This window comes from Mus musculus, chromosome 3 (assembly GCF_000001635.26).
Source record: "Mus musculus strain C57BL/6J chromosome 3, GRCm38.p6 C57BL/6J".
NCBI classification, from domain to species: Eukaryota; Metazoa; Chordata; class Mammalia; order Rodentia; family Muridae; genus Mus; species Mus musculus.
The window spans coordinates 119,300,187-119,315,576 of NC_000069.6; the positions used below are offsets into that span (position 1 = coordinate 119,300,187).

A 15,390-nucleotide genomic window follows, 5' to 3' on the forward strand; every position below is an offset into this window, starting at 1 on the left:
TTCCTTCCTTCCTTCCTTCCTTCCTTTCTTTCTTTCTTTCTTTCTTTCTTTCTTTCTTTCTTTCTTTCTTTCTTTTTTAAATCTGAAGCAGATTACTTTCTAAATGAACTACTGAGTCATGAGTCAAAAAGGGATTGGTGTGCTTTGAGATGTTGTTTAGATGTTGCTGTTTCTCACTGTAAGAAAATCTTAGAGCCTTGAGTAACAACTGCTTATGTTGTTTGGTGACCATGTATCTTTATTTATTTTCATGGTAAAATAAATCAATAAAATACAGATAATAAGCCCGTGTGCTGATTACTCCTGTAGACTTTCCTCTCGAGGCATTTTGACTTGTTCTCCTTCTGTGATCAACACACTATGTGATGTTTTAGCAAATGATATGATAAATCAACTCACCCCAGCTGTGTTGACTCTGCTGAAAAAGACTGCCTAAAATTACAGAGTTTAGTCATACGATAGCTATTGTGTGGATGTATAGTTTACTTTTCTTGCTTTACTTCCATCATGAGAGGAGCCGAGCATGCCCAATAGTTCAAGCAGACCCTCTAACCACAACCTGTCACTGAAGAGTGATGGAGGCTACATGTGGTAAATGATGCTACACTGTGATCTGACCCAGGAAGATGAGAAATTATTTTACTAGAAATTTCTACTGCCTATGGAGCAAAATGTTTAAGCTTCCATAAACTACAGTCACAGCCACGATGCTCCCAGGAACCTGTTGGTTTATGAACTCTGTGGCCACTGAACTCTTTTTAGAACTGTATTTTTGCTCATAGGAAGTTGGAGCTATCAACAGTACTGTCTTTGAAGATGTGAAAGACCAGTCACCTATCTTTGGCTCTATATGTCAGAGGTGGACTCACTCAATTTATTTCTGGACTCACATGACATGCTAGAGGTGCTATATCTCTATATGGATCTTTATCCCCATCACTACCAGCACCAGCACCACAAACACCATCATCATCACTTTTTGTTTCAGGCCATTTTTGAGATCTGATTGCAGTAGGAACTCAATTTGTAAATGAAAGATACAGGAAAGGGTGGGGGGAGTGAGGCTTGTCCTACAGGGTACAGCCTTTTGAGTTGTAAGCGCAGATCATTAAATCACATCATCAACAAAGTGCAGTGGATCTCCTGCTGCAAAGACACTTCTGGATGGTAGTTCATTGGATGCCTTGGAAAATTGATAATGTTATTCCAATTGGCCAAATGTGGTTTGGATCTCAGTAAGATATATTTTTAAAACACTTTATTCCCTTCACCCTCATGTTAGGTGAACTTGGGCTAAAAGTTTACTAGACAAGGAATAGTCACAGGTGGACATTGAAAGATGGATATAAGAGCTCCACAAAGCCCTTTCTTGATTAGGCAAGAGAGAATTCATGTACTCTGAGTTTGTCAGACATGCTACAATTTAAGAAGTTACATAAGACAATAAACAAATTGATATACTGAAATAAAACAGGATAAATCACTTCTGTACTGTTGGGATTTATCAGTGAGTCGTGATTTTAAAAAACTACTTTAAAAATATTTAATAAGGAGAACTGCTCTTCCGTTAGGCTTTTCTCCTGAACCTTTAAAAAGCACATTTGTGCAGCTATTGTTGTTCTTTTTCCTCCAATCCAATCTGTTGTGGTCAAGACATAGAAAAGTGAACTCAAAGGCAGATTTCTTAATAGACTGACATTTGGACAACTCTTTTACTTAGTGATCCAGTGCAGTTTAGAAGCAAAGCTGAAATAAGCCTTCTCATTTGGGGGGAAGCAAGATGGCATTCTGCTGAATGCTAGAATTTTACCACTTTGAGGGGGGAAACTGCTTGAGAGACCTAAGAATATAAAAGCATTTGAGATCTCAGAAGGAGTTTAAATCAATGTACTACAACAGTTACTGAGCAGATGAAAGAGCCTGCTGTCTCAATTGCCAGGAATCTACTTAGAAACTCTCACTTTGATTTCTTCAGGTCGTCTGCTACATTATTGCTAAATGCAATATAGAGGGACATCATGACTTTGATGTTGTACAGTTCCAACAAATGGAAAGTAATATGTTAGAACAACGAAGAGATCTGGTTTTAAGTGAATATACAAATACATCTCAATTGTGCTCACTACATAATATGTATCTCTAGGGGCTGTCTTTTTACTTATAGTTTCATAAAATTATAATTTGGTGTTTTTATTCATGAGTTCTAGTAAGCAATGCCATGTTTATGTGGTACCAGAAGCTCACAAGGGGATATTGCTATTCATATTATAACTTCAACAATATGTATTATTCACCATTTTCAAAAGTATGTTTGTCAGAAGTGGTCAGACCTCAACTCTGGGTGAGGAATTATTAATTGTATGCTACTGGAAAATATGATGTTGTTTATCAGTAGATAGGGACAGTTGGAATTGAATATTGTACTTTCTTTCAACACGGTAGACTTTCAGTAGTAAGAATTCCAGTGGGTCATACCAATACTGAGATTTTAAAAAGATAAACATCTGTGGGTTTATTCCATTATTGATCAATACATTTAGAATCATTTTGCAATAAAACACTTCTGATGAAAAGTATTAATAAATGGTATTTTATATATGCGAGACTTTATTGATGTTTTCCTAAATAAGAATCCACAAAAATATCTCCAGAAATCAGGCACTTCACGTCCTCCTGTTGAAACTGTCTCTTACTAATCTTGTGATTTGGGATTGGTATTCAATGTTTGGTTTGGGTTTCTTTTCTTTTTCCCTTGGTTATTTGAGACAGGGTTTCTCTGTGTAGCTCTGGCTGTCCTGGAACTTACTCTGTGGACCAGGCTGGCCTTGAACTCAAAAATCTGCCTGCCTCTGCCTCCCAAGTGCTGGGATTAAAAGCATGCACCACCACTGCTCAGCTTGCTTCAGGTTTCTTAACTTACTAACAAGACATCATGCTTCCCAATTATCTTAGCCATTTTTATTGCTGTGATAAGACACTATGACAGAAGCAACCTATAGAAACAAGAGTATATTTGGAGGTTAGAGTTTCAGAAGATTAGAGTCCAGGACCATCTTGGAGGTGGGACATTGCAGTAGGCCTGTGGGCATGGTGCTGGAGCAATAATTGAGAACTCCTAACTCCCAACACTACCAGAAAAAGGGGAGAAGTGGAAGGGACACAGTCAGGAGACAGAGAGACAGCTAACTTTCTGCCATGATCCTTTTGAAATCTCAGAACCTGGCCCCATCCCCAGTAACAAACTTCCTCCAATAAGGTCATGCCTACTAATCCTTCCCAAACAATTCTAGCATATGGGGACTAAGCATTCAAATACATGAGCCTGTGAGGGCTGTTCGCATCCAAGCACCTCACCATTCTTCCATTCAGAATAGATACGCAGACTAAATACAAAGATCCATGGAGTTTAGTGCCACTGCAAAGCAACATTAGACAGTATGGGAGCCATATTGCCCTTGATCCACCATGTGACCACGTATTTGAGCCTTTAACCTTTCTTCACTCTGAATTTTAAAATTAAGAAAGTTGAATGGACAAAAGGAAAACAACCACCACAAAAAATCCCTTTTATATACTTTTTAACACTTTTGGAAAATAAATCACAACTTAAATATTTCTGGCTTATTAGTATCATGCTTTGGAAACTAAAGCACTTGGTAAAGTATTTTAGATGTCTAGCATAGTTTTTAAAATTTAACCCTTTAATGTAATAGCAAAGAAAAATTGTTTTATTCCTGAGAAATTCTTAAAGATCAACGAGTTCAAAGCCTGGAAAAATTGCTCAGTTAACGTACTGACATAGCAGAAGAACTGATTTCAGTTCCCAGCACCCATATCAGGCACCTGGCTCAGACACCATCTTCTCACCTCTTCAATGCCTGCATGCATATCTCCAAATTAACATCTAGACAATGTGCATAATTAAATCTCTTTTAAATTTTGTTTTAAAAATTTATTAATTGTATAAATGAACCATATGTTCTGTGTCCATTCTTCTGTCGTGGGACTTCTAGGTTGTTTCCAGTTTCTGGCTATCACCATTAAGGCCACTATGAACATAGTAGGACACGTGCCCCTGTGGCATGGTGGGGCATCTTTTGGGTGTATCCCAAAGAGTGGTGTAGCTGGATCTTCAGGTAGATCTATGTCCAATTTTCTGAGGAAACTCCAGATTGATTTCCAGAGTGGTTGTACCACTTTGTGATTCCACCAGCAATGGAGGAGTGTTCCTCTTTCTCCACATCCTCTCCAACATGTGTTGTCACTTAAGGTTTTGATCTTAGCTATTCTTATTGGTGTAAGGTGGACTCTCACAGTCATTTTGATTTGCATTTCTCTGATCACTAAGGACTTTGAATATTTCCTTAGGTGCTTCTCAGCCATTTGAGATTCTTCCATTGTGAATTCTCCTTGGTTTAGTTGTATATCCCATTTTTTTGATTGGGCTTTTGGTTTTTTGGTGATTAACTTCTTTTGCTCTTTATATATTTTGGATATTAGCCCTCTATTGGATGTGGAGTTAGTGATGATATACCTAACCTTCAAGATCCTGGAGGCCCCAGGAGTTTAGAGGTCAGGTGGGATGGGGGTGGGGGCATCCATGTGGAGACAGGGGGGATGGGTAGGAGGTATGGGATGTGGGGCAGTCGGAGGGTGGATGGGGTAATGGAATGTGGAGTGTAAAAATAAATTAATTTAAGAAATAATTTAAAATTTTATTAATTGATACATTTTCATTGATATTTTATGGCTGCACAGTATTTGTGGGATGATATTGGAATCCTTAGTATCTACGTAACAGTTTGTATTACTGTAGATGGCAATGTGAGGACCATGTAGCATTTGCATTCTTATTTGAATATACTTACTCTCTAATATTGGCTTTACTCCTGAGCTGATAGGAACTTTGAGAGTACTTGAGATTTGAATTGTAAATGTGTATCTTACTAGGATGATGCCTGAAGGTTTTCTGAGAACTGGATGGTAGCTTTCCTGCCTAGGTGATAAGAAATAAAAAGAGGTTAATTATGGTCATAGGTTTATCTGAGTTCTATCTCACCTTAGAATTTTAGCACATTTCAAACTCTCATTTGAAAAATGTGTCGCTGTCCTAAAGCAAACCCACACATGTCAGGAGGTTATGCTTCTACAGTTCTTCTCTGCCAAATTACTTACCTGGAACCATCCTTTAGAATTAGATTTGATAGCTTCTTAATAAATTGTCCCGGGTATTTCAAAGGAAATTGAGGTTTTTAGAATAAGCAAAACAATTTTCATTTGACCATGGCTAGGTGCTTTAAATTCTACATTGCTGAAGTTGCACAAAGACAATCTCATGCCGATCTGTCAGTCTGGACTTCAGTTTTCCATACACACCAATAAAAGCCAAGAAAACATTCATGGAAAGAAGGGTTCATCTATGTGGCTCAGGATATAAACGGAAGGAGGGACTGAGACAAAGAGTGACAACCCAGTTAACCCAGCCAACAGTAAGAACTGTGTCTCACACATAAACCAACTGACCAAGCCCAGAGCTTGCTTTTATTTATTTGTTTGTTTGTTTGTTTATTATTTAATGAAAGTAAAAATAACGATCACAACCTTCTTCTATGACATTAAACCAAACATTTTTAAATTTAAAAATTGTATCAAGTCTAATCCATGCCTAATTTACTCAGCAGTAGCTATTGTTTTAAACACTTCAGCGTATTGCCTTTACTATGTGCAAAATAATCTGTGAAGAAAGTTAATAACAAGCATACATGTAAGAATTCATTTGAACTCAAGTGGTCTACTCTGCTTTTATATATTGTGATTTTGTTTGATTGTGTTTGTCTTGAGACAGGGTAGTCCTAAGCCAGGTTGGTCTTTAAATTCTTTATGTGTCAGAGACTGGCCTTGAACTAAAGATTATTTTGTGCCCACCTCACAAGTGTTAGGATTACAGATACATGTTACCATGCCTGGTTTCTGTGTTTTATGTTATTTATCATTTAATGTAATATGTAATTAAAAAGTAGATATGACTTCAAGAATTCATTCTTCAAACTCAGTCTCTTTCCAGTTTTAAGGACAGGCCATTGCCTCCTCCTCTGCCTAAATGAGGTTTATTCTGACTATGGAAAGAAATGGATCACGGAAAGGATCTTTTTAAAGACATACATCTCCATCGATGCATACTTCACTGTTAATTTAATTTCACATAAGGAGAAATTGTGGGAAAGGAATAGCCCCCTAAACGCTCTGTCCCTTCCCAGGTATTTGCACAGCACCTCTACATATGTGAGTCTTTGATAAAATGTGCCTTTAATCAGAGGAAAAATCTAGGGCACCATGTCAGACCCCCAGAGGGGGCTGTTGATGCAGAAAAAGCTTTATGACATACCTCAAACTACATTATACGGGTAGCTACCACCTGCCTGCTAGGCGCCCACATGGGCCTGATCTTACCGAAGAACTTACAGTCTCTATTTAAAATAGCTCACTGTGGGGATACTAGCACATATAAAAGTAATTGATGGTGGCAATGATCTTCATAACAGCACCTGACACCCTGCTGTGAAGAAAGATACACCAGCCTTTGCCATGAAGAAGCTACCAATTATCCTAAACAAACATGGGAGTAGCTATTAATCAAAGCAGCTAAACAAACAATTAAAACATGTCACATAAAACACACCCATTTAGGCACAGCAGCTATACTTTGACGTTTTAATCATTTGCCCTCCATAGAGTGTAAAGCTGACCCACAAGCACCTGACTGCGCACCTCCAGTTCTTGAGATCACATCCATGGGTGTCACTCAGTTCCTAATGATAAACCCCTAAGGCTTATTTTTCAATTACTACATAATCTAAAAATTGTTCTTGTCTCTTCAATCACACTAACTGATAAATAACATTTTATTTTAAGAGGTGTGAAGATGTTAATATGACTAATAGTGAAAACAGGAAAAAAAATGATCATTAAGAGAAGATTTGTTTTGCAGATAGCACTTTAGATTTAGATAATATTGACCTTTACCAGTGCTCCAAACTACTTCAAGTGTGGTCCAAGAGCATCCTAGAAAATTGTTACCAATGGCCTCATGCCAGTATCCCACTGGAGACCTACATAATCTTTGTTCTAATGAGATCCCAAGATGTGCTCCTATGTACTAAGTTTTTGTTCAGTATCCCAGAATTTTGCTCAGGCAAAGGAAATGCCTACTACTAGCTATAGCTGAAACCTAAATATTTTAAAGAAAATATCAAAGTGCAAAATTCCTACTGTCAAAAGATTCCTCAAGAAAAATAGAATGTTTAAATTACCGGACAGTAGAAATGAAATGTGTCCCTTAGGAAATCAAGATGCATAGTGTGAAAGTTGCTATGTGTGTGTGTGTGTTTGTGCAGGTGGTCCCTTCCAGCATCTAAATTTGCATGCAGACTCCAGTGTTGTCTCTGTCACTGACCATGCTATCCATGTGTACTTGCTAGAGTGTAATCTCTTTTCCCTCTTCAGATTCCAGTCCTTGATGCAGCTCTCAACTGTGCAGAACATTACCATCATGGCTCCACCATGTTCTTTAATACTTCACAGACACCAAGTCTGTACTGTGATTATTCACATCATAGCTGAGTCTACCAAATATATGATTAAGAGATTCAATAGATTTTGTATTTCCTCATCAATGGAAAAATCAAGAATGAGCAAGGTTAAATTTTCCTGTTCATTCCTTTTAAATAGTTCTAGATTTATCTTTAGCAACTTTTATCTTTTTTCAAGAAAAAACTTACTTAAATTCCAATCATTGCAACCCTCCTGATCCTCTTCTCACAATTTTTCATCCCATTGCTCTTCCCCCTTGCCTCCAAGAGGGTGCTCCACCCCACCAGAATTCCTCATTCCCTAGGGCCTCAAGTCTTTCTAAGATTAAGTCCATCTTCTCCCATTGAGACCACACCAGGCAAGCCTCTGCTATATATGTGCCAGAAGCCTTCTACCTGCCCGTGCATGCTCCTGGTTGGAATAGTCTCTGGGAGCCACCTAGGGTCTGTATCCATTCTTCTGTTGGAGGACACCTGGGTTGTTTCCAGTTTCTGGCTATTATAAATAAGTCTATATGAACATAGTGGAACATACGTCCTTGTGATATGATGGGGCATATTTTGGGTATATATCCAAGATGCTATAGCTGGGTCTTCATGTATAACTACTTACAATTTTTTGAGGAACTGCCAGATGGATTTCCAGAGTGGTTGTACAGTTTGCAATCCCACCAGCATGAGAGGGGTGTTCCTTTTTCTCCATATCCTTGATAGCATGTGCTGTCAATTGAGTTTTCAATCTTAGCAAATCTGATTGGTATGAGGTAGAATCTCAGGGTCATTTTTATTTGCATTTCCCTGATGACAAAGGACTTTGAACATTATTTATTTCAGTTCTTCTTGGCTATTCAAGAGTCTTCTGTTGAGAATTCTGTTTATCTCTGTAGTGCATTTTTTAAAATTAGATCATTTGATTTTTTTGAACATTAACTTCTTGTATTCTTTATACATTTTGGATAATATTCCTATGTCAGATTAAGTTTAATCTGTTAAGTTTTTTCCTAATACGTAGGTTGCCAGTTTGTCCCATCAAAGATGTCTTTTGCCTTACAGAAGCTTTTCAGTTTCATGAGGTTTCATTTATCAATTGTTGATCTTAGAACCTGAGCCACTGGTGTTCTGTTCAGGAAATTTCCTTCAGTGCAAATGAGTTCAAGGCTCTTTCCCACTTTCTCTTCTATTAGATCCAGTGTGTCTAGTGGTTACATTAAGGTAGTAATATCTGATGGTTTGGGTTTCTTTAACTTCCTCATTTTCTGTTTTTATGTCTCCCTTTTGATTTTGGATACTCTGTGTCCTTTAGTTAATTTGCCTAAGGATTTATCTACCGTGTTTATTTTCTCAAAGAACAGGCTTTTGGTTTTGTTGATTCTTTGTATCATTCATTCTCTTGATTTCTAATTGATTGACTTCAGCCCTGAGTTTGACTATTTCCTTCCCTCTCTTCTTCCTGTGTGTGTTTGTTTCTTTCTGTTCTAGAACTTTCAGGTATGTTGTTAAGTTGCTTGAATGGGATCTCTCCAATTTCCTATGAAGGCATTTTCTTCTTAACACTGCTTTCATTGTGTCCCATAAATTTGGGTATGATGTGTCCTCATTTTCATTCAGTTCTATAAAGTCTTTGATTTCTTCTTCTTGTATTTGTTGAGACTTGTTTTGTGTCCAATTATATGGTCAATTTTGGAGAAATGTTCCATGAGGTGCTGAGAAGAAGGTATATTCTTTTGTTTGGGGGTGGAATGTTCTGTAGATATCTGTTAAAGCCATTTGGTTCATAACTTCTGTTCGTTTTACTCTATCTCTATTTATTTTCTGTTTCAAAGTCCTGTCCATTGGTGAGAGTAGGGTGCTGACGTCCCTCACTTCATTCCCATTCTCTGAGGTTCAATGAGTGCTTTGAGCTTTACTTTCTTGTACGAATATGGGTGACTTTACACTTGGGACATAGATGTTCCGAATTGAGACTTCCTCTTGGTTGATTTTTCCTTTAATTAATATAAAATGTACTTTCCTATCTCATTTGATAACTTTTGATAGAAAGCCAATTTTCTGGATATCAGTAAGGCAACTTCAGCTTGTTTCTGGGACCATTTTCTTGAAAAACTTTTTCTCCAGCCTTTTACTCTGAGGTAGTTTCTGTCTTTGTCACTGAAGTATGTTTCTTGTATCCACCATGCTGGATCCAATTTACATATCCAGTCTGTTAGCCTGTGTTATTCTTTTTTCTTTTTTTTCATTGGGGAATTGAGATATTAAAGACAGATAACTATAAGTTCCTGCTATTTTTTGTTGCTGGAGGTAGTATTATGTGTGTGTGTGTATGATCCTCTTCTTTTGGTTTTGTTTTAAAATGTTTAATTTTTTTGTTTCCTTGGGTGTAGTTATCCTCTTTGTGTTGGAGAGTCCTTTCTACTATCCTTTCTATGGTTGGATTAATATAGATATTGTTTAAACTTGTTTTTTTTTCAAGAATATCTTAATTTCTCCACCTATGGTTATTGAGCATTTTACTGGGCATAGTATCCTTGGCTGGCATTTGTGTTCTCTTAGGATCTGGATGGCATCTTTCCAGTATCTTCTGGCTTTTAGAGTCTCTGTTGAGAAGTCTGGTGTAATTCTGATAGGTCTTTCTTTATATATTACTTAGACATTTTCCCCTTAAACCTTTTAGTAGTCTTTCTTTGTTCTGTGCATTTAGTGTTATTATTATTAGGTGATGAGAGGATTGTCTTTTCTGGTCCAATATATTTGGTCCTGTATGAATCTTGTACATTTATGACCATCTCTTTCTTTAGGTTAGGGAATTTTTCTTCTGTGATTTTGTTGAAGATGTTTCAGGCCCTTTGAGTTGGGATTCTTCACCCTTAGTCTTACATTTGAGCTTTTATGTTCTGAGTTTCCTGGATATTTTGGGTTAGGAGCATTGTATACTTTATATTTTCTTTGACTGATGTGTCAATATCTTCTATGGTATCTCCTATGTGCCTAAGATTCTCTCTTCTTTTGTATTCTGTTGATGATGCTTGCATCTGTAGCTCCTGAACTGTTTCCTTACTTTTCGATTCAAGGGTTTGCCCCTTTTTGTGTTTTCTTTATTATTTCTGTTTCCATTTTTAGTTCTTTGACCATTTTTTTTTATTCCTTCACCTGCTTGATTGTATTTTCCTGAATTTCTTTAAGGGATTTATTTGTGTTTTCTTTAAGGGCTTCTACCTGTTTGCCTGTGTTTTCCTGTATTTTTTAAGGGAGTTCTTTATATCCTCCTTAAAGATCTTTGTTGTCTTCATGATATAGGATTTTATGACATTATTTGGGTCATTCCCTGCATGTTAGGGTATCCAAGGCTTGCTCTGTTGGGAGAACTGGTTTCTGATGGTGCCAAATTGAATTGGGTTCTGTCACTTATGATCTTATGCTTGCCTCTGGCCATCTGGTTATCTCTGGTGTTAACTTGCCTGGGTGTCTGTGACTGAAGCTGGCCTCCTTGGAGTCAGGCAGGTGCTGTCTTTGGTTATGGTGGACCTCCTGTGCCCCTGATAACTGTGGACCTCCTGGGAGGCAGACAGCCTGTAGAATGTGGAAGGGTATGATCTCTCCTGAATGGAGAAGCCTGGAAGAAAGGTGACGCTTGGCAGAGTGGGTAGGTCCATTGTCAGCTGGGATCTGTATTTGGGCAAAATTTTTACCCGTGTCTTTGGTTACTGAAGTGACATGATTTTTAAAAGACAGATTTATTCTGTGTGTGTCCTGAGACTCTAGTAAAAGCATATACTATAAAATAGAATATTAGTACAACCAAAATAGACTAAAGAAAGAAATAGTTGCTTTCTACAGTTAAAAAGATATCACATGACATCCCATGGAAGAAAGCATGATGTTCTCAAAATTTTTCTTAAAACAAACACTTCATCAACACTGAGAAAGCTTAATGCTTTGCCTGATAAGTAAATTTTCCTCTACCTTATAGCAACAAACCACATTTCAATATTGAAAATTAGGACCTTTTATTTCTGCTTTATTGGGAGCTTGATTTGTCATTATTTTCATTCTTATTCTGCAATCTAGAAAACAAATGAAAGTATTGATTGTTTTCATCCAGAAGCATGGATTTTCTTTTGAAAGTAGCCATATTGGGTTTGAAGATCAAATAATTCTAACCACGTTTATCTGATTCTTGAAACAGTTGAAGAGATCATGATTATTGTAACTTTTAAATGGCTTCTTTTCTGTCTCTGTTTATGTCTACCCCACATTTATTTGCCTACATGAGTCCCATGCAGTCATGAGTCTTAGCTGGCCATGGGTCCTACATAGTCATTAGTCCTGTGTTAGAATGAGTTCTGCATGGTCAGGAGTGCCTTATGTTCATGAGTTCTGGATCCCAAACTCCCAAGCCAAGTATGCCCTGAAATGTCGCGCCCGCTCTCGACCAGCAAGAACGACACGACCACCAGTCCTTCTAACAGCAGTTTATTCAGTCCTGATTCTTCTTGTTTATATCTTCCCCGAACCCTGGGCCTCTCACTCCTTTTATACTCTCTCTCATCCACGCACCGCAGGCCACGCCCCCTCGCCAGTCACGAGGCTTCAGCTAATCAGGGCAGCAGGGGCAAATCTCCACCAAATTGGATTCACCTGTATCCTGGTACACCTGCGCAGCACTCAAGATGTTTGTGTATTATATGAGGAAGTCAGGTGCAAGTCATATGACTTAGCTGCAGTCCCTGGCGCCTTTGGGACTGCCGCCACACCCGCTCCCCACACTGAAATCTATAATTCAACCTTTTCTAAGATCTGGTTTCCTTATCTGTACAAGGATGGTTAAAAAAGGATTCTGAGTTTTAGGGTTATGTTGAGGGCTAAATGAGATAATTCAAAACTATTGACCAAACAGTTCTGTTAGAATTTATAAGTGTCTCTCTTGAGTCTGTATGTGCTATCAAATTGAAGAAATAGCTGGAGATTGGGCTTGCCACCATGTGCACGTGAGTGCACACGCGCGCGCACGCACACACACACACACACACAAATAAATAAATAAATAAATGTAATAAAAAATAATTTAAAAATCTAAACCACAATCACAAAATTCAAAATATGGTTTTATTTAGAAAGATCATATATTCTCTCATCCAATCTTCTTTAACCCTAAGATGATGTACTTGTGTTTTATAACATGTGGTCACTTAAATGTTTTCTTAAGAGAGGCCCATCGGACACACAAACTTTATATGCCCCAGTACAGGGGAATGCCAGGGCCAATAAAATGAGAATGGGTGGGTAGGGAAGTGGGGGGGGGTGGTATGGGGGACTTTTGGGATAGCATTGGAAATGTCATTGAGGAAAATACGTAATAATAAAAAAAAAAAAAAGAATCACTCATTTGACTCATGGAGTACAGACAAGTAACAAATTCTATGGTGATTGTTGGAAATAATATAATGATCAAAATAAATAAACTTTCCTTTGCTAAGTCTCAATGAAAGTAAGAACTGAGCTGCCACGCATAAAGTCATACATTAATATAAATCAAAGATAACTACATATAAAGGAAAGGCTGGCCTTGCTTTGGGATACTGGGACCTCCTTAAAAAGGTGACAGTCAAGAGATTGAGAACTAGTTGGTTGTTCCTTGGATGCAGACAGGAAAAGACTACAGACATCTTGAAGAAGAAGAAGAAGAAGAAGAAGAAGAAGAAGAAGAAGAAGAAGAAGAAGGAGGAGGAGGAGGAGGAGGAGGAGGAGGAGGAGGAGGAGGAGGAGGAGGAGGAGAAGAAGAAGAAGAAGAAGAAGAAGAAGAAGAAGAAGAAGAAGAAGAAGAAGAAGAAGAAGAAGAAGAGGAAGAAGAGGAAGAAGAAGAGGAAGAAGAAGACGCCCTCAGTAGTGTGCCTATTACACATAGCAAAAGATAACTGTGCATTAATCCCAACACAAATATAAAACATTAGGAGAATATTTCTGTGTCCAATTTTTGTTTCTGTTTTGGTAATTTCTCAAGAATTAACTTATAGATGAAATGTGTCCATTGGTTGGACTCAAGCAATGCAAAGACAGTTTCACCACTTCTAGGCTTGAGAACAGCACTTTGGCAGTGTTATCAAGAGAGGGAAAATGATTTCCTCCAGATGTATCCATTGCCTAAGAATTTCATAAATTCATTGTTTTTAAATGCTGAGTACATTGTGTAAATGTACCACATTTTCTGTATCCAATCCTCTGTTGAGGGGCATCTGGGTTCTTTCCAGCTTCTGGCTGTTATAAATAAGGCTTCTATGAACAAAGTGGAGCATGTGTTCTTATTACCAGTTGGAACATCTTCTGGGTATATGCCCAGGAGAGGTATTGCTGGATCTTCTGGTAGTACTATGTCCAATTTTCTGAGGAACCACCAGACTGATTTCCAGAGTGGTTGTACCAGCTTGCAATCCCACCAGCAATGGAGGACTGTTCCTCTTTCTCCACATCCTCGCCAGGAAGCAGGAGTGGGTGGGTTGGGGAGCAGGGTGGGGCATGGGTATAGGGGACTTTGTGGATAACATTTGAAATGTAAATGAAGAAAATATCTAGTTTAAAATGTATTTAAAAAAAAGAGAGAGAGAGGAAAATTGAGAGAACTGAGGTGTCTGTGTTATGCCAAAATGCAACCATAGGAGTCAGTGTTTAACAACTATATGGAAATTTACCTGGCATGCACCTGCACATGATTACAATATGCAGCCTCCTGTGCTTTGCAATGTGTATACATTTCTGTGAGAATGTCAACATGTCAATTTGAAGAAAGCCTTCACCACCTCCAGAGCTTCCTTTGGATATCTTGGGTCTGTCCATGGTTACCTCCCACTCCTATCCTTAACCACTATTGCTCTGTTTTCCTTATAATTTATCTGATACATAAATGTTTGTTAAATGACTGAAGGTTTAATCTATCTGAAGAGATTGCTTTTGGTCTGATGTTCTCCAATTTTATTTTCCCTAGGTATGCAGCGCTATTCAGAATCAGGACTTCACTGTGATTGAAGATTACTGCACTGGACTCAAAGCCCTGCTTTATCTGAAGAGCATTGAAGAGTTAGCAGACTGGGATGGTCAGAGTCCACCCATTATAAGTCATCAGAAAGGGAAACCAGTTCCACGCGTTGCTGAGCTCATGGGACAGGTATGTGCTGGTCTCTCCTGTGTCAACCAAGGAGTACTCTGCTAGCATTCATTTCTCTTTCAGATCATTTGCTTTTCTACACCCCCTCCAGGTACCAAAGGCAATGCCTGTTTGATGTTGATTTTTTCCAGTAGAATCTTTCTGAAGCAGGCTTGATTACAGCTATGTGATAGGTCTCCCAGTTACTGTCTGATAAAACACAAGGTCATATAAAAGAAAAGGATTGAAGTTGGCAATGTGAAGTGCCTCTGAGTTCTTGCTGGCTGTGCTGATGACTAGCATTCTTTCCAGTGAGAATCTGGGGATTTCTTTATTCTTTAACAAGCTCTAGAGATTATAACATTACCTTTCTATTTTCAAGACAATCAAACCACTGGAGTCCTGAATAATATGATGCCATTTTTAAAATTAAAATCTAATCAGTATCTTTTGTAACTGCCTCTGCCATGTGGTTAAACCTGGGCTCCAAGGGTTGCGGCCCTACTTTCTCTCTAACTGCTATTTTCTGAGAAATATACACTACATTTACATTTTGTATAATACAGTGATTTCAGCAACTCTTTTCTAAAACAACCTTCAGCATTTCGCCTTTGTGTTTCCTTTGTATTATTCTAAATAGACAACCATTGTCAGAAGATATTCCTT

At 38.1% G+C, this 15,390-nt stretch overlaps 1 protein-coding gene across 1 annotated transcript in view; it reads left to right on the forward strand.

Moving 5' to 3' along the window:
* The window catches only part of Dpyd (dihydropyrimidine dehydrogenase), an 870,816-nt gene that overhangs the window by 738,078 nt on the left and 117,348 nt on the right, over window positions 1-15,390 (forward strand). Inside the window, exon 20 of the mRNA NM_170778.3 lies at window positions 14,566-14,745. Within this exon, the coding sequence (NP_740748.1) occupies window positions 14,566-14,745 (180 nt within the window). The remainder of the gene's footprint in view (window positions 1-14,565; window positions 14,746-15,390) is intronic.